The 19,637-nt window shown below is 38.5% G+C and overlaps 1 protein-coding gene across 1 annotated transcript; it reads left to right on the forward strand.

Annotated features, from left to right (window-relative positions):
* The first annotated feature begins 17,583 nt into the window (after positions 1-17,583).
* Positions 17,584-19,128, forward strand: LOC116864383 (histone H1oo-like). The gene is given in 2 exon segments (XM_032852328.1): positions 17,584-17,591; positions 18,245-19,128. Coding segments are annotated over 2 exon segments (852 nt in total). The 3' UTR covers positions 19,089-19,128.
* Positions 19,129-19,637: the final 509 nt, after the last annotated feature.

Raw genomic sequence — 19,637 nt, forward strand, 5'->3', positions numbered from 1 at the left:
TTTCGCCTTAGCTTTCAATGTTTCTTCTCCGATGCTTCCATTTAAAATCCTTAGGTCTTACCGCCTCCTACTGGAACAAAAGAGAATATCACTTGCAACACCCCCAGAAATTGAAATATCAATTTTTCTTTGAATATTTAATAGACTTCTCCTGTGAAACTGTCAAATCTCATACTTATTTTCCATAAAGTACTAAATAGCTTATTTAGTTTCTTTAAAGGGTATAGTATTATTTAATTGGTTATTAAATTATGAAATTTCTTAATGTGGTAATATAATATTCAATAATAATTAAAGGGAGTATAATCAAAACAATGTTTTTGATGTTTTCTCTGTATTTGCTACTAATTAAAATCAAATTTTATCAGGGATGTCCCCATTTTGTCTATTTTTAAAATTTACTAACAAAAACAAAGGTGTTCATAGATGTCTTCATCAGTTTCATGTTACAAATCACTTGTTCTCATTTCCAATATTGTTTATAGGTGTGACATTTTTATCTTTGTCCATTTTGGTTTGATTTACTCCATTTTAATCTTTATCTTAAAGACAAAGATTGTATGCCTTTGCTTTTCTTCTCTAAGCAGTCTTTCATGCTCTTGTTTGTAATTGAGTTCTCCATACTTGAAGTCTATTCTGATATAATATTTTTTCTAACTTTTAAGTTGAATTATTATTTCATTACTTGTTTATTTTAATTTTAGAACAGTTTCATATTTATAGAAAAATTGTGAAGACAGTAGATTTCTCACATAACCCAACCTGATTTTCTCTTCTGGTAACATCTTCCTTTACTATTGCACATTTGCTACACTGAATAGACTAGAATCGGTACCTTATTATTAACTGAAGTTCATATTTGATTCAGATTTTCTTAGTTTTTACACAATATCTTTTTTCTGTTCCAGGACCCTATTTAGGATACCAGATTACATTTAGCTCATATGTCTCTTAAGCTCCTCTTGGCTATAACAATTTTTCTTGTTTTTGATGACATTGACAATTTTGAGGAACAATTGTCAGGTAGAATGCAGATGTGGGATTTGTCTGATGTTTACTCATCATTAGACTGGGTCATGAGTTTGGGGGAGGAGCACTGCAGGTTAAGTGCTATTTTGATTTCAGCATATCAAGCATATATACTATTAACATGATTTATCACTGTTGTTGTTAAGTTTAACAAATATGACAAGTGCTTTGTGCTTTGGATCTTACCCCCTCCTGAGTTTCTGATTCGATAAGACTGGGGTAGACTAACAAGTTTCCAAGTGATGCTGACGCCGCTGGCAAGTCTGGGGACCACACTTTGAGAACCACTGTTGCGAAAGAATAGAATGACTTGTGAGCCGTGACTGGCCCATAAAAGATGGTGAATTTCTCTGTCTATACACTACGCTTCAATAAGCTGATTTAAACAATTAAAACAAGCAAAAAATAAATTTAAATATTATTTAGAAAAACCACTGCTGTGGATTCTGGAGCAATCATCCTGGCTCTCTTACTTTCTAGGTGAAGAATGTTGTCTGCATTCCTTATCACTTCTGTGCCCCTATTTCCTTATATACAAATGTAAATGATAATTCTTTTGAATTTATAGTTTTCTGAGGATTGAAATAGTACTTGGCACACGGTAACATCCAATTTACATTAGATAGTAATGTCTCATTAAAATGAAAGGGAAACTATTATGTCAGTACGTTTTCCTAGTAAACCCCAGAAAAAGAATAAATCTGATTTCTTTTTATTTTTCAAAGACAACCAGGGTTAATAAAATGATAGAGCAGATTTACCATAATTTTATTCCTAATAAAATAGATGTGAAAAAATATAAATAAAATATCTATTTATAACCGAGCTGTATTCATGGAATTGATTATGTCTGAAATTGCAAATAGCAAGTTTTGCTCAAGCTGTGTGATGTCATATAATTTGACTTAATATATGATATAGATATTCACAAACAACTTCAATTGTCACGTTGATGAAAAAATATTATTATAACGCCTTGAGTGGGTTGATACTAGGCCTCAGTTTGTGCCTCTACTTAATTTATCTGTGATCTTTGGAATGAGTTAGACAGGTGGTTTTCAAATTTAGTATGCTTTAGAATCATCTTGAGGAATTAATTAATCTTGAGGGCTAATTAAAACACAAATCATGAACCCCACCGAGAATTTGCATTTTTCAGTTTGGCTGATGATATTGATGCTGCTGGTCCAGGGATATCCTATTTTGAGAATTGTTCGATTAAAATTATGTGCGAAGACTATTAGAAACCTGTGGCATCCTACAGTTCTTTAGTAACTCATGGATGCCTTTTAAGTTATGGGGTCTTTGAATAAAATGCCATATCAGAGAGTTGTAAAGACTTATCTTATTCACCTACTGCCACAACCCTTTGGGAGAGAGACTGTAAGGTAACCTTCCCGACATGTTGTTACTGTAATGGGTGTCTTCTCTCTGTTCTCACTTCTCTTCAAGCTTTGCTCTCGCCGTTGCTCCTAGGAAAGCCATCTATAAAAGTGGCCGTGATCTCAGCTCTCTTTCCCTGAACCCACAGTCACAGCACAAAGGAGTAAGGGAGTAAAGGTCAAGCCTTTCGCCTCCTACCTCAAACTTCTCTATTCTATCCGGAAATTGGTCCTAGAGCCACTTAAAAAGTCAATCTGAACATTCAACTTCTTGCTTAAAAACCATAAAACTCTCCTGAATCTCCTGCCTGTGCCAATAGAGACAGACCACTTCACGTTTTGTCTTTGCTCCTAAGACTCGCTAGCCTAGTCTTGCATTGTAGTGATCCAAGTTGTGTGAAGTTCCCTTTGTGCCCCGGTGTATTTTCCTCACTGCTCCTTATTCACACTGCTTCATGGCCTGGGATGATGTTTCTCCCCCATTCTCCATCTGGCTGGTGAGGGCCTTGGATGCCGATTCTTGGCTCAGACATCTACTACATGATTCTCAATTTGCCAGGTAGAAGTCACCCGACCTTGTGCACCTGACCATGCTCGATCTTAGATCTGTAACACTGTATTTTATTTACCTGCATACTTGTCTGAATATCTCTTCTAAAAGGAATGCGGACACTAAGTTATAGCTGCAAAGAGGACTTCTTTCAGATAATAAACACGTATTTGTCCACATTTCCAATTTTGTGAGCCTGTGTATCTTACCAATGGAGTATTTCTGCAACTTTGAATAATACGTTGAATGTTTTTGTTTCTTTTTTTCAAATGCCAAAACTGAAGCTGAGCTGGGAGAGTCTCTTTTCTTGTTCTTCCAGTCTGGATTGTTCAGCAGATTGAATTCTAGAATCACCTATCCTGGGCTGAGTCATCGCAGCTCTGTGTGTCATTCTGCCTGAGGAAGAATTCCAACACCACCACTCACCAAAGTGTAAGTTAAGTTATCCCAAGACTTACATTACAATGTTGTAAATGGGGCTTTGCCCTTTATTCTGATGCCCACAGGGCTCTCTGCTCTGAAATTTCTCCTTGAAGTACCTTCAGATGCCCTACATCTGTGTCTATGTTTGTAATTCTTCTATATGCGTTAATATTTTTTTTAATTTCACTGTGGGGAAAAAACATTACCATGTGTGTGCTAAACGCGTTTACGCAGAGAGCAATTAACTTTCTACCTAGCCATTAGAGGCAGTTAGCAGACCTCTGCCTTTGGATGTCACAGTCTACAACATGACTTATAATTTGTCCTTCTAATTTCTTTGTCTTTGTGTCTCATGTGGAGAGAAAGGTCAGACTTCACAGAAGATGCTGACTTATCAGCAAAAAGAAAAGTGAAAGTCCTTGTGAACAATCTAATCAATTTGTTTCTAAATATATTAATGAAAGTTTCTTACTTAGCAAGATGTGGATGAGTTCTGGTCTGCTTTTTTTTTTTTTTTTTTTTTTTTTGATTTTTCCTCCTTTTCACTATAAGGGCTTTTTCAAAAAAAAAAAAAAAAAAAAAAAAACCCACACAAACACCTATTTTGTCCCGGTTTATTTTTATTTCCTTTGCTTTGCATTTTCTCATGTCTGTCTTTCTGGAATACTTACTAAATAGGTTTTTGAATATCTAGATACATATTCAGTTTAATTCTTCTCCTACATTTTGTGTCTTCTTGACCTTGGTGGCTGACTTGATATTTTATTTTAATATCTAGAGAATTTATTTCAATAATCATGTGACTAAGTTCTAAAAGTAGTAATTTTTCCTTATTCAAAGCAGTTGATTTTAAAATAGGTATAATATCCTGCTGAATAATTAATGGCATACCAATTATTCATTTTCTAAAGTTTTTTTGAGTTTTCTGCATAAACCAGTTTCTTCAGGTATTAATACTTCTTTTTGTAACTTGGGTGTCCCTCTACCAAGTTTTTGTGTGTCTGTTTATACCAGAACATGATTCACTATATTGCACATCATTATTCTCTAAAGTATATTTAACAGTATTCTTGAGGTATATTGCACAATTAACAACTAGAGAGAATAAGACATGTATTCGTGTGCTTTCCTTTACAGTGTACATCTAACTTATGTGTGACAAAATCAGTTTGTTTTCTTAAGTGGTCTTTGTTAAGTCAGTGGCTCCGGGAATGCAGGAGGAACAATAGAAATGACCACCGGGGCCACCATCTTCCAGCACCCCCTGTTATGCCCAAGTTTTCGTGTCTGAGAGACCACCAAGGAGCCAACACCAATGCAATCACACGAGGGTTTATTTGACAAGCTTAAGCTTGGGCCCACATATACCCGATACAGCAGAGTAGGGACTTGGACCCCGAACCAAATTACAGTCAGAGTTCTTAAAGGCAGAGTATGGGTGGACTCGGTGGTAGATAAGGACAGAGGGGATTAGGGATGATGTAAGTCTCTAAGGAATTTTGGAAGCAAGGTCTCTAGGACCTTGAGGGGCTAGCTATTGTCTGGGGAAAAGGTTAGTCATTACCAGTAATAAAACCTTCTAGGGAGACCCTTTAGATGTATATCAGTGGGTCATATGCTTGGGAATGATTGTTGACACTATCTTGGTGGTTTAGAGATAAAGTTTCCTAAAGGAATTGTTAAAGTAGACTTACAGGATCCTGGATGGACCTGTTGGAGTAGGGGGTCAGTCAGGCTAGGATTGTCCTTAGCAAAACCTCAAGGTGAGGGCAGTTGAGTCCCCAGGGGAGACCCACTGTGTCTGTTTCAAGGACTTGTCAGGAGGTAAGGAATTTTAATGATTTTCTTCTGCCTCTGTTTCCCACATCACCCCCCTTCCTTAACCCTTGACTCTCCCACCAAAAGGATGTATGTCCAGGTCACGTCTCCACAGGTAACCCGATACCTATATAGGAAACGGGAGTATCAGGATCCCCCACCCTATACCCTCGGATCACCAAATACCTTACCATGTATGGATGTGAGCCCATGCCCTGCCTTGGCCCCATAAAAGACCCCAGCCGACTCCCTCCCAGCGAGACTTTCCCGACTCATCTCTGGAGTCTCGAAACCTCGCCCAAGGGTGCCGACATCCTCCCGGCACGACTTTCCTGGCTCCCCTTCTCCTGAGCCCTGAAACTTTGCCGGAGAGTGCCTTTAATAAATCTTGCCTTGGGCCTGCCTCATCTGGTGTTGTGTTTACCTCGCCTGCAAAACTTTACAGTCTTAAGTTACTAGGGTTGTGCTTCTCCATCTGTAGTATTTGTTCTAGAAATTTATGTTACCAACTAAAATTTGATTATTGTAAATTCTGTTGTCAATTGAAATTTCTGTTGGAAAAACCCATTTTAGATAGCTTCACTCCCAGCTTTTGTCCAGGGGAAATCTCCACAATCAGAAGCGGAGCATTACAACAGCTATTTGGCTACCCGTAGGTTAAGTGCATAGGTTAAAATGCCTAGGTTAAATGCATAGGTTAAAAGCTGCCTTGACAGGCATCTCCTTCTGTGCACTTCTGCCCTCTCTGATCTTGAGGTTGTCCTGTTCTGCTGGGATAACTCAATATCTTTGACGACTTGTCTTCAGGGGACTGTAATTCTGCTGATAATATGACCTCACTTGTTTTATGTACTCCATCCTGATAGTTGTCCCTGTTTTGGTCATTTGGTGCTTATCAGAATTTGGGGGAATGTGTGCTTATAGTTATTCTATGATTTCAATATTATTTAAGGAGAGTGAATACATAAAGCTATATTCTCAATCAGCCTTCCTGACTCAACAAGTGTTCATTTCTTTTCCAGGTGTTTAAATATTTTAACATTCTGGAATAAGACATACAAAAGCTTACAGGACTGATTTTTTCATTCTGCTTACAAACACTATTCAATGGCTTTGGGACATAATGCATACCCCCTGTCAACTGATGCTACAATAAAAGAATTGGGCTATAATAGTAATAACTGAATTTTATTTCTAAAAGGATTTGCCTTCCAGTTAATCTCTAGAAATCATAATCTAGAAGTTTGTTGTTTCATCATTTAACTAACTTTACTACTATCTAGCTAAATATTGTGTTCCTTTTCTCTCCTGAAAACATGAGATTCCCCCCACCCTTACACACCACACCGCAAACCATCATAAATATGTTCACGTCCTTCTTCCTTCCCATTTCAAATCTCATGTTATTTTAATGCTTTGACCATGCTTTTTAAAAATTCTAACTGATTCTATGCTTTGTTCCTCAGCCTCCCCTAAACAAAACAATTCATGATATTTTTATTCTTATACATTCATAACTGGAAATAAAAAAATTACAAGTGCCTCACATTGAGTACAAAAGACAGTCTCAGTATCAGTCTTGAGAAACAGTCTCCCACTGGTTGCAAATTCTTTCATTTGGGGCTGAATATATCCCCAAGGACTTTTCTGTTCTTGCAGATAATCCACTGTGGTTCAGAATATAAAGGATGTGATCTTTACTTGCCATTCAAGCATCTGAGATGATTTTCTAGACATATTTAGGACTGGGAAGGATAAGCTTACGTATCAAGCTGATTTCAGAGTTTTGGGAAAAAGGTTTAAGGAAGTTCAGTTATACCTTCTGAATTAATAATCTTTGTTAACAGATAACTGTCAGTGCAGTCAACTTCTGAGATTCCAACACAAGTATAAACAAGACTGAGAGTGTTCTAGAACATATAAAAATCTTAAACACAGGGGCACCTAGGTGGCTCAGTGGGTTAAGGCTCTGCCTTCAGCTCAGGTCATGATCTCAGGGCCTGGGATCCAGTCCCGCATTGGGCTCTCTGCTCAGGAGGGAACCTGCTTCCCCCTCTCTTTCTGCCTGCCTATTTGTGATCTGTCTCTCTCTGTCAGAAAAATAAATAAAATCTTTAAAAAGTTAAAAAAAATCTCAAACATAGGTGTAGAATCAGGAAAATACAATGTTTGTGTACAATTAAGAACATACAAAATTGAATGGAACTAAGATTTTTGGAAAGTGCCTTGGAAGTAAAGCAAAACTAAAATAATGACTGAAACATATTACGGAAAGTGTTAAACACCAAAGATTTTTAAAAGTATGTAAAATGAAAAATTAAAATCATACTCAAAAGCAAAGATACAGCAAGTTCCATCTACCTATCAGCCATCAACATTTTTCAAACCTTGTTTCACCTCCCATCCTCAGTTTGATTTTTCTTGGAGTAATTTTTTAAAGATTTATTTATTTATTTGAGAGAGAGAGAAAGAGCACGGGGCGGGGAGGGGCAGAGGGAGACAAAGAGAGAGAATCCAAGCCATCTCCCTGCTGAGCACAGAGCAGGTTGCAGTGGAGCTCAATCTCAGAATCCTGAGATCACAACCCTGAAAACATGACCTGAGCCAAAAATCAAGAGTCGGACACTTTACTGAACTACCCGGGTGCCCCAATTTTTCTTTGAGTATTTTAAAGCACATCTCAGATATCATACCACTTTGCCCCTAAACACTGTAGTGTGAATCTCTAAAAAGTATTATAAAAAAGTACAACCACTGCTATAGACTGTTTATATACCTCTAAAATTTATATGTTGAAATTTTAATTCCTAACATGATGGTATTTGGAGGAGACCTTTGGGGAGTGGTTAGGTCATGAGGGGAAAACCCTCATGAATGGGATTAATGCTTTATAAGAGAGGGCCCAGAGAGCTTTCCTGCTCCTTTTGCCATATGAGGTCAGGCAAGAAGACAGCTATCTACAATCGGGAAGAGGGCTCTCGCCAGACACTAAACCTACCAGCATCTTGATGCCAAAATTCCCACCTAATCTATGGAAGTTCGTTATAGCAGCCAAAATGGACTAAGACAACCATAATGCCATTTTATACCCAATAAAATTAACAATCTTTTATAAATGATATTTAATGTCAAGCACTTCTTCGAATGTTTCTGATAACCTTTAAAAAGTCATTTTTTGAGCCTATTTTTCAAATCAAGATTCAAACAAGTTCCATTTTTAGTATCTCAGTTTTTTTCTTGAGTTCTTTTTTTTTAATTTTAAAAATTTTTAATAAACATAATGTATTATTAGCCCCAGGGGTACAGGTCTGTGAATCGCCAGGTTTACACACTTCACAGCACTCATCGTATCACATATCTTCCTTTTTTTTTAAATGTCTAGAACAGTATCAACTATTTTCATCATTGTTATTGAAATATGAAAAATTATTTTTAATTATTCTACGTATTTTATTATATAGAATGCAAATTTTTCCTTGAAAATACTCTGAGTTCTCTAACACCGATAACATGATTGAGATACTTATTTTATATATTCAAGTCTTCTTGTGATCTAGTGCCATTTTGTTATAGTGCATCTCAGAAATGAAAATAAACAAAAAAGTTTTAGGAACACATGTATTTCCACCCACTAGTATATTTATAAATCATATGAGATACATATCTTCAATGAAATTAGTTCATCACGTATTTACTAAGACAATGGCAAGAAAATTTTATGGAAAAATAAAAATTGAAGGAGAAAAATTATTTTCAACTTAGATTTTTAATGTCTTAAAATAACATCAACTTTACAAATCACATTGTTCCCCTTTCAATCAGTCATGTTAATAACAAGACATAGAAATGGCTCTGAATTTGATAAATGGATTTGTTATATTTTAAACCATTTTCTTAAAATAAAGCACAATTTAAATCCAATTCTACATCTCTGCTTAAGTTAATATTGCGTTAAAATGACTTTGCATGAAACACTAGTTCTATCATAGTGGTAGTATGTCTAAGAAACATTCTTTAGCATTCGTAGAACTATGTTACAGATACTTCAAAATTCACTTACATCTTTCAACATATACGAAACCTTCCAATAAAAAAGACAAAATTTGACAATGTTAATCTCTATCTTGAAAGCAAAGATATTTAACATTTATTATTACTGCCTCTGGAAAATACATTGACTTTCAAAAACATATGTAAATCACCCATAGAAACTAGTAATAAATTTGAGTTATGCTGAAAAATTTATCACTTGTGGTTGAATTTCTACAAAGCTACTACTTTTCGTTTGTTAAATGGATGACTTTTCAAAGAGAATTTCTTAAGTTTCTGGAAAAGCTGCACAGAAAGTGCATAGAGTCCCAATGAATCCTCAGATGGTTGGAATCAGACAGGCTGCATCGATTTCGGACTGGTTTCTTTCAATTAGCAATATGAATTTAAGGTTCCTCCATGTCTTTTCATGGATTGATGGCTCATTTCTTCTTACCACTGAATAATATTTAATGGTATGGCAGTGTCACAGTTGCTTTATCTGGTCACCTATTGAAGGACCTCTTGGCTGCTGCCAACTTCTGCTGATTATTATTAAGGTTGCTAAAAACATTCATGTGCACATTTTTGTATGGACAAGTTTTTTAACTCAACTGGGTAAGTACCTAGGATTGTGATTTTTGGCTGAAATGGTAAGATTATGTAGAGTTTTGTAAAGAAACTGCCAAATTGTTTTCCAAAATGACTACATTATTTTGTACTCTTTTTTTTTTTCTTTTAAAGATTTTATTTATTTATTTGACAGAGAGAGATCACAAGTAGGCAAAGAGGCAGGCAGAGAGAGGCGGGGGATGCAGGCTCCCCGCTGAGCAGAGAGCCCGATGCGGGGCTCGATCCCAGGACCCTGAGATCATGACCCGAGCCGAAGGCAGAGGCTTTAACCCACTGAGCCCCCCAGGCACCCCCATTATTTTGTATTCTTCCCAGCAATGAAAAAGAATCCCTGATGCTCCACATCCTCACCAACACTTGGTGTTTTCATTGTTTTGGATTTTTGTGACTCTAATAGGTGTGTAGTAGTATATCTCACAATTGTAATGTATAATTTTCTAATGTCATGTAATGCTGAACATCTTTTCATATGCTTATTTGCCATCTATATGTTTTGTTTGTGGAGATGTCTGTTCAGATCTGTTATCCACTTTTTTTTTTTTTTTTTCTTTTGGACCAGGTCATTTTATTTATTTATTTATTTTTAATTTTAGGTTTTGAAAGTTCTTTGAATATTTTAAATAATAATTATTTACATGGCTACATTTTATTTTATTTTTTAAAGATTCTATTTATTTATTTGAGAAAAAGAGGGAGAGAGAAAGAGCTTGGGAGTTTTGGTAGGGGAAGGAGCAGAGGGGGAAATAGAAGGGGAGAGAGAAAGAATCCCCAGCAGACTCTGCACTGATTTGTGGGGCTTCCTGGCTGGCTCTCATGACCCTGAGATCATGACCCTGAGATCATGACCTGAGCTGAAACCAAGAGCTTGGCGCTCAACCAACTGAGTCACCCAGGCGCCCCTGTATGGCTAACTTTTAAAGCACTATTTACTTTTGCTAAAAATGTTAAAAATATGTTTTTTAAAAAATTGTTCTTTTACCTAGTGGGGTACAATTATGAGAACAAAGAACAGGATTTCATTGTTGGTTTGTAAGCTGTGTTTTACTAAGCTTAAAAATTCAGCTCTCGGGGTGCCAGGGTGGCTCAGCGGGTTAAAGCCTCTGCCTTCGGCTCAGGTCATGATCTCAGGGTCCTGGGATCGAGCCTCACATCGGGCTCTCTGCTCACCGGGGACCCTGCTTCCTCCTCTCTCTCTGCCTGCCTCTCTGCCTACTTGTGATCTCTGTCTGTCAAATAAATAAATTAAAAAAAAAAATTCAGCTCTCACATTTTTGTTGTTGTTGTTGTTGAGCTCTCATATTTCTGTGCAACATAACCGAATGTATTTATTTTCGTATTAACATACAACATCAGAATGTTTTAAAAATTGTAACTATCATGAAAACCTTGAAATAACATTATTTGCTAATGGCAACAATTTGAAATTCTACTTCCACATAGCGCTTCAAAACTTTTTCCTAAGGGAAAAAAAAAAGAGAATTATCTGGCATCAACTTAAAGATTTTTCAATATTTTAAACTGCAACTTTTGGAATAAAAAAAAGTATAGGAAATAGGTTTGATTTGTGAGGAACAAAGAAAGGAAGAATAAAAAGGAAAAAAAAATGAAGGAAAAAAAAAGAACTAAAATAGCAATGGTTCCTATAACCTGGGAAATATTCAACTAAATGTTCCATCTAAATAACATCTTATTTCTCTCTGACAGCTTATTAATGGGGTGTGGGGGTGGGAGGCAGGATATTATTTTTAGTCATGGTGAGAAAACTGCTTCATGAGTTCATATGTTATAAGGCCAAGCTTGTGAGGGAATGCCCTGAAGTCATTCAGAGATAGACCAGGTTATAATCTCTTTGGAATTCCTTGATGTCCATAGACATAGCTCATTTGTTTCTCTCATGATAAAACACTTCAGATTCTGCCCAACAGTTCTGAATTGCGTTAGCCTATGCTTACATCAAACGCGCTGTCTGTGTTTTTATGGCTCTAGCAGCACCACGGCAAATCACTCCTACCTTGCAGTGTTCCCCCTTTCACTTGCATTGCTAGGTACTTTGACCATGGCAAGAAGATAAGTGTCATATCTCATGGATCCAGTGATTAATCTGTACCCATAACCAGAAATCCCCACCTTTGTAGTAGTGAATGTCTTAAAATGTTCGGATGCCAGAAATTGGAATGAGTTATAGGGAAAGATTAGAATCATAATTGCTTCATTCCCTTCCTATGATGTCAGGTCCTGCCTTTTGGGGAACAGCTTACAAAGCAGAAAACATCACGAGTGGCATCCTGGGAGGGGGCCAGCCACTGCCTGATGGCCCAGACAACTCACTTACCATTTCCAGATCCCATTAGCTCTATGGTCATTTCTTAGCAAATCCCTCACTTTAATTTTGTGCAAGTAAATGGACCATGGCCCGGATAGTTGCAAAAGCTCCAACTATTTCTGCTCTGCTCTCATCTCACCTCCAAGCTCATCTTTGTTTTCGACACAGTGGTGAGGGTAAATCTTTTTAAAATAGAATTTGGATCTCTTCTTAGTCCTCTGCTTAGATCCTTGTGATAAATTCTCCCAGAATAGCCAAAGCAGTCTCCCTGGGCTACAAACCTCTGCATCTGGTTTCTCATCTCTCCCACCTCATGTCTTCATTTTTGTCCCCTTTCCTCCTGAATCCATACTAACCTTGTTGTTCCCCAAACATACTGGCCATGTCCTTGACTTGGCTCATTTGCATTAGCTCTGACCTCTTTTCTGAAATGCTCTTCCCCAAAATACCTTTAGGACTCACTCAATTTATTTGGATCTCTGTTCAAATTTGACCTCCTCAGAAAGGGTCTTCCTGGCCATCATATTTAAAACAAACTCCTCACCCTACTATCCTGCCTTCCTTTAAAAATTAAAGCTAATCACTATTTGACTTTCTAAATGTTTACTGTTTGTCTTTTGTCTACCTCATCCCAAAAGATTTAGATTTAGGTTTAGATTTTGGTCTGTTTTTTGGTGCCTACTAAGCCCTTAATAGATACATGTGAAATACATCAAGTGAAAATAATGTCTTTAAATCTCTGTACTGAAAAGGATGGGATTTAAAAAACCAGCTGAGAGACAGCCACCTTCAACCCTGCCATAGAAGTTTTACTCTTCAATGGAATGGATATCAGTGCTGTGGTAAGTGTTTAATACTTATGTTTGTTTGTGCTCTCTGAAAGTAAACATGAAATTCTTGGTGCAGAGATCAGAGGTACTATTAGGGTGACAATCCTACCAGTCCCCCTCTGCCCCTTCTCTCTGCCTTTCTCCGGAAGCAATGTGACAGGCTGTAAATGCAAAGGCAATTTTTGCATTACAGGAGAGGAACCCCCAAAAAGGATGCATTTGGGAGTTTATATACGTGTCATCCTTCTCTGGTGCTGAGAGATGTAAGGAAGCTTAATCTCCCAATCTAAACAAACTATAACTGGGACATGAATAAGAGAGTTTCAAGGTACTTATCCTTTGGAATGCCAAGTCCTGCAGTTTGGCAAACCCAAGAAAGTTTCCTGATTCTGGATTTTACTGACCTTTGAAATGTAAACACGTAAGTCAGTCCAAGGGAGAGTGAATCTCAGTTCTCACTCTCTATCCAGCCATTTTTAAACTTTCAAGCCTCGTTTGTTAATCTGGAGGGTTATTGCACAGGGTTCAGTTCCCTTAATCCTGTGGTTATTCCTCCATTCCTCATTGCCTCCCAGCCTGTTAGAACAGGAGTTAATGTGTACGGAATGTGAAGGAGAGCCTTCATAAAAGAGATGGTCTTTGAGTGGCTTCAAAGGGCAGCTCAGATCTCTTAAAAGGGCAAGAAGGGAAGGGAGAAATAGCATTCTAATGAGGGAGAAGAGCAGACCCAAGGCAATTGATGACTTAGTCCTTAAAAATAATGATGTGTGTCTACTGAAATAAATTTTCTCCAAATATTCCTGAGTGACAAAAACTGGGGGAAAAACAATTCATAGAGTGTATTCTTCTTAATGTAAAATAACATATTACATATTTCTTAGTATATGTATTGTGTATTACTGTATGCATACATTACAAGCAGAAGTTTGCAAATCGATCTTCAAGGACCTCCAAAAAAGTTGTGAAGTTAGGTAATATCAAATAGCGACTTTGCTTTATCTAATTGTTTGAATTCGTATTTTGTCATAGAATAGAATTTTGTGTGGGGGTGTGTGTGTATTAGTGTATTCCTTGGGAAATTAGGAACAACTTGTAGAGAAGAAAGAATAAACATGCTCAGTAGAAAAAAAGAGCATAGATGAAAAGATAATTGGATGGCAGGATGGAAAGAAAATATTTTTGTATTTCTGTGTGGTTAAGGGTTTCTGCTATTTCTGCCTTTCCTTCTTGCCCTTTTAAGAGATCTGAGCTGCCCTTTGAAGCCACTCAAAGACCATCTCTTTTATGAAGGCTCTCCTTCACATTCCGTACACATTAACTCCTGTTCTAACAGGCTGGGAGGCAATGAGGAATGGAGGAATAACCACAAGATTAAGGGAACTGAACCCTGTGCAAGGTTTGTCCTCCTGGAGTGTTCATAAATCAAGGCGCAGTCTATTGGAGTAGGACAAACTGGCAGGTGGTTGTGGGCAGTATCCTTACCCGGGGGGGAAAGGGTTTTAGGTGGGGAATCTCCAATAGCGGTAGTATTTCTAATTCAGGGGGAAGGTGGGGTGTTTGGGTTTTAGGGCTATCCTTTTTTGAAAAAGGGTTTCCCCACTAATAGGAGTGACTAGGGAAAGCACTGGGTCTATCTACTTCTCAAGGACTTAGAATTGAAGTACATGTCAGAGTCTCTCCTGGTTAATTTGAAATTCAGCACAGAATACCAGTCCCAGCTATAAGGATTATGGAAGAAGTAGTTTCTTGTGGATAAACACACTTTTGAGGTTAATGGAAAAGGCTGCAGGGACACAGTGAATAAAGGGAAAAAATTTTCTGAGTGTTAAAAAGCAAAAATTTAATTGATTGAATTTGACAATGAAATTGACTTTATTCAGCAATTCATGAATCTAGCAACATCCCGTCTAGCAATGAGCTATAGAAAACTGGACTGTAGAAAAGGAAAGACTTTCAATGGTGGAAAGGGGGCAGAAAAAGGAAATTAGTTGCAAAAAGTGCATTGTTTCATGAAAATTTGCCTTTCTAAGCAGAATGGAGGGCCTCTGGAATGGGTAACCTCACTAGTGTGAACAAGGTAATTTCAGATTGACTGGTTAAAATTTTGCATTCCTGGCTGGGCGGGGGAGGTGGGGGGTTGAAAATGCAATTAGCTTAGGTAACAAGTCCTTGGTTTGCTGAGGTGGTGTTTAGTAGAGGTGACTCTGTTCTGAACCCGTATCTCCTTTTCAACATAAGGAATAACCTAAAATGAGAAAAATAATTAAAACCCTCTTCTCCTCTACCTCTTCTCCTCTGCTGTAGCAGATTTGGTTCAAAAACTAGACATTGTTGATGAAAATCTTTTATCTATAGCTGATCAAGAGTGAGAAGAGTGAAGACATTTACTCTTCTTCTCTGTACTTCCTTTGTACTTTACTGTTAAGATAAATGACCTTTATTGATAGTGTTCTATTATAATGTGAGCTTCTTAAAGGTAACTTCTACTGCTGACCAAACTATGTGTGTCCAGTGACCAACATGATGTCCAGTACTTAGTTGATGCTAAGAAATTGTTCCTTGGATTAATTTTTAAATAATTACTTGAATTGTATCCAAAAATACTCATTTGCTCTCAACACAGCTTAAAACAAAACAAAACAAAACAAAAACCAAGCAGAAAATTAATTGAATTGACTGCCTTTAAACTTTCTGATCATTTTTGGTTTTTATTGTGCTCCAAGCCCGAAATTCAAAAGCAAATTAATGTTCCCTTGTCAATCGTCACAGATGCTCTATGTGACTGGAGAGTAGCATGATCCTATCCTGTCAGTGATAAAGCCGCTCTTCCGGACCAAACTTTCCTCAAGCTCCTCGGAGCCCCCTGCTCATGAGACCTGGTCTTGAGCTTCATCTCAGTGCTTGTGGAGTCTAGTTTTGACAGGAATCCTGCCAAATCAGTTTAGCAATATCTGATCACACTCAATATGTGACCAAATTCCTCATCCCCGACTATCCTCCAGGGTAATACCTGGTAGCTGTGGCTACTTTCAGGAAGATTCTTGTTCGGTTAGTTTAGCAAAGAATGGCATTCTACCGTCTTAGTAATTTTCTGTCCATTGACCCCTTCCCACATAGTTATGCACCTTATAAATCCCCATCCTGCCTTGCTATATAGCAAGGGGCCTCTCTCCCCTACTGCAAACCCTCATTTCACTAATCCCGGTACCCACTGCAATCATCTGCATCTGCCTTATAGTCTTTAACAAGTTTCATGAATAATTTTTTTCTTTAAAACTAGCTTAGCCCATAGCCTCAGAAAAATCTGGAGTTGGTCTGGTGGTACAAAGTTTTCAACAGTAAATTCTTTCCCTCTTTCTTTCTTCTTTTCTTCCTTCCTTTCTTTCAGTAGACCCCATGCCCAACATGGGGCTTGAACTCACAACCCAGAGATCAAGAGTCACCTGATTTACCAACTGAGCGAGCCAGGTATCCCTTCTACTTCTATATATATAGAAATGTACTACATGGATTTAAAAAAATTCAAATAATGAAAAGATACAGTGTTTACCCTCATAGAGCTGATATTTATATAATTAACCAGTAAACTTTTCTTTTTGTTTTGACCTTGCAACAATCTTGTTCAAACCTTCTTGGATAGTGAGACGTTAACAAGATCCTAAATACTGAAAGTATAAAAGACTTCATATTTATTTATTCATATGCCTTCTTTTTCTACAATATATGTCACAGAAGAATAAAAATTAATTAATAAGGGACTATTTCTAGGAAATATAAAGAATGTTTTCATTTCATCTATTAAAATGTTTCTGGTTTGTATGTTGTTGTTGTTTTTTTATACAGTGACCATGCATGTGTTTTTAAGTTGAAGTATAAATGAGGGGGAAATGTTTATGACATTTGGTGCCAACTTGTTTGTTTGAACTAAGATTAGCCAAATATGATAATGAGGAAGCAGATAGAAGGGCAAGGAGAGCGCTCACTGGTGATGGCTTAGTAACCACCACCAATGTTCTACCTTCTAAGATGAAAGGCTGGCTCCAAATTCAACTATCAGTGCAAGAACTTGCAAATAATCATGGAATCACCTGCTAGAAGAGACAATTAATTAAACCAGCTCTTCACATAGCAATAATAATAATGAGAATAACCAAATTGAAATATGCCTACCCACACTGCTGGAATCATGTAAGACTTAAAAACAAAAACAAAAACCAAAACCATGAAGCCTACAAAAGGATACAAATGAAGACTTGTGTAGTTGGAAGATTCTATAATTTTACACAGGAAGACACAAACTCATACACTTGACAATTTTTCGTAAGGCAGCTCATAAAGCATTCAATCTAAAATAATTCAGTTTAAGTACATAGCTCTTTGATGGCCTGGCCTAATCCAAGGGTAACATTTTAAATATCCAGAGGAACAGATAGAACCCACTCCCTTCAACAACTCTCCATAAATATTGCTTATCCTAACTAGGCTTTTGATAAGTACTGGACAGCAGAGATTTCAAAATTACTATTTCTGGCAAGTTAAATTTAATTTCTTTTCTATTTGAGCAAGATGTGGAGGTAAGCATAAGGCAGAGGAAGCAATGTGTTCTCACAAACTAGCAAAGAGAGAACACGGGGCTCTACTTGTCCTCTTGTATCTCTACAGCCAATGTTCATCCTACACATATTAAAGTAACATGGGTGATGTTTTTCAGTTTACAGAAATTTTTAATAATAATTACTCCTTTCCACTTAGTAGGGGAGGTAAATGTTGTAATCTTTTATGTTAAGAAATACTAGTTATAGTAATTACCTGGCTAGCTCAGTTCATAGCAAGCAGGGCAGGCAGCCTCATTATCAAGTCTGTTCTCATTCGCTATCCTGTGTTATACAGTATACCATGGAGGGCACTGTGACCTCTTGAACATTTCATTCCTTATCTCAGTGTATTTATAATTTTGTGATATTGCTGATGATATTGAACTGTACCTGAAGACCACGTCCCTGGAAAAGAGGGGAGGTTGAAGGAATTCCTTCACCATTTTGTGTCCCAGAAAAGGGCTTACTGCAAAGAAACCCCTTGGGAGGGGTCTGATCATCAGCATCTGCATCTGTGTCTACCCATGCAATGGCTCCTGGGAGCTTTGCCTCCAGCGACATCTCAACATCCTCAGCGTCCTCAGCCCCCTTGCCCTCCACAGTGGGGTCGTCTGGACTGTCTGGGTCTGAAGAGCCAGGCCCGAGTCACAGCGCCATGTGAGGACCTCACAGAAGTACCCTGTGGCGGACAGCCTCTGGTTCAAGCACCTGCTGAAGCAGGTCCTGGCCACGGGCTTGCACCGCTGTCTGCTCATCAGGCCCACCAACTCCAAGGCCAGGGGTGCCACTGGCAGCTTCAAATTGGTTTCCAAGCGTAAAAGGAAAGTCCAACCCAGAAAGACATCTACCATGACAGCCCCCAGGAAGCCCAGTGAGGTCAAGGAGAAGGTCCCTAAGAAATCGAGAGAGACAAAGAAGGGCCCTTCCAACCCAGCTGAGGTGAAAAGGGGACTGAGGAAGCCTTGAGAGGTGAGGATGGCTCCTCCCAAACCAGGTGCAGCCAAAGAGAAGGTTCCCAAGAAAGGCAGCCAGACCAAAGATCAAGAGGCAAGAGTGAGTGAGGCCAGGAAGGCCTCCCAACAGCCAGACAAGGCCCCATGGGCCCCTCCCAGTGCCACTGGGCTCAGTGGGAAGTCAAAGGTCAAAGGCAGAAGGAAGAGCCAAGGTGGTGAGGCCCCCAGGAAGACAAAAGCTGGGAGTCAGAGTGTAAAATCCACAGTCCCTCAGGGCAAGAATGGTGCTGTTTCTCCAGCCAAAAAGAAGGACAACCACATCCCTAAAGAGGTCATTGCCCATGTGGCCAAGGAGGGGCCCAAAGCCAAGGCCTCTGCTCATCCCAGGGGTGGCGGGCCTAAGATAGTACCTGAACCTCTGGCCAGGAAGATAGAGGCTCCCAAGGGCCCGAAGAGGCCGGGCATGCCCACCAAGGCCTCATCATCCAAATTAGCCAGTAGGAAGGCGGAGGGTGAAAGCTAGAGCTGGGGTGGAGACACGGAAATCCTACCCGAGTTTTTATTCCCCCAAAAACTGCCACTCTGTTTATTTCATTGTAACCTATTTATCATTAAAGACTTCTTTTTCCATCATAAAAAAGAGGTCATCTTTTTTCCCCATAAGAAGAGGACTTCCTCCCCATAGGACTCAGATTAAGACTCAGGGATGGCCCTTTGTTTACAGACAAGCCAAGACACAGACATTCTGGTTTCTTATTCTTTGCCATGTAAATGGTGTCCCATTGATCAATGGGAACAAAATATTTGTTAACTAATCTTTGGTTCAGATTCCCTCCCTCCATTATGAAATAATAGAAAATATATATTGGTTTCTGCTCCTGGTTCCTGGCGTAGGGCTCTTAAAACTTTTATCATTGGGGTGCCTGGGTGGCTCAGTGGGTTAAGCCTCTGCCTTCGGCTCAGGTCATGATCCCGGGGTCCTGGGATCAAGCCCCACTTCGGGCTCTCTGCTCAGCAGGAAGCCTGTTTCCCTTCCTCTCTCTCTGCCTGCCTCTCTGCCTACTTGTGATCT

The sequence above is a fragment of the Lontra canadensis genome, unplaced genomic scaffold, assembly GCF_010015895.1.
Source record: "Lontra canadensis isolate GAN:19392208 unplaced genomic scaffold, GSC_riverotter_1.0 scaffold1, whole genome shotgun sequence".
Taxonomy (NCBI): Eukaryota; Metazoa; Chordata; class Mammalia; order Carnivora; family Mustelidae; genus Lontra; species Lontra canadensis.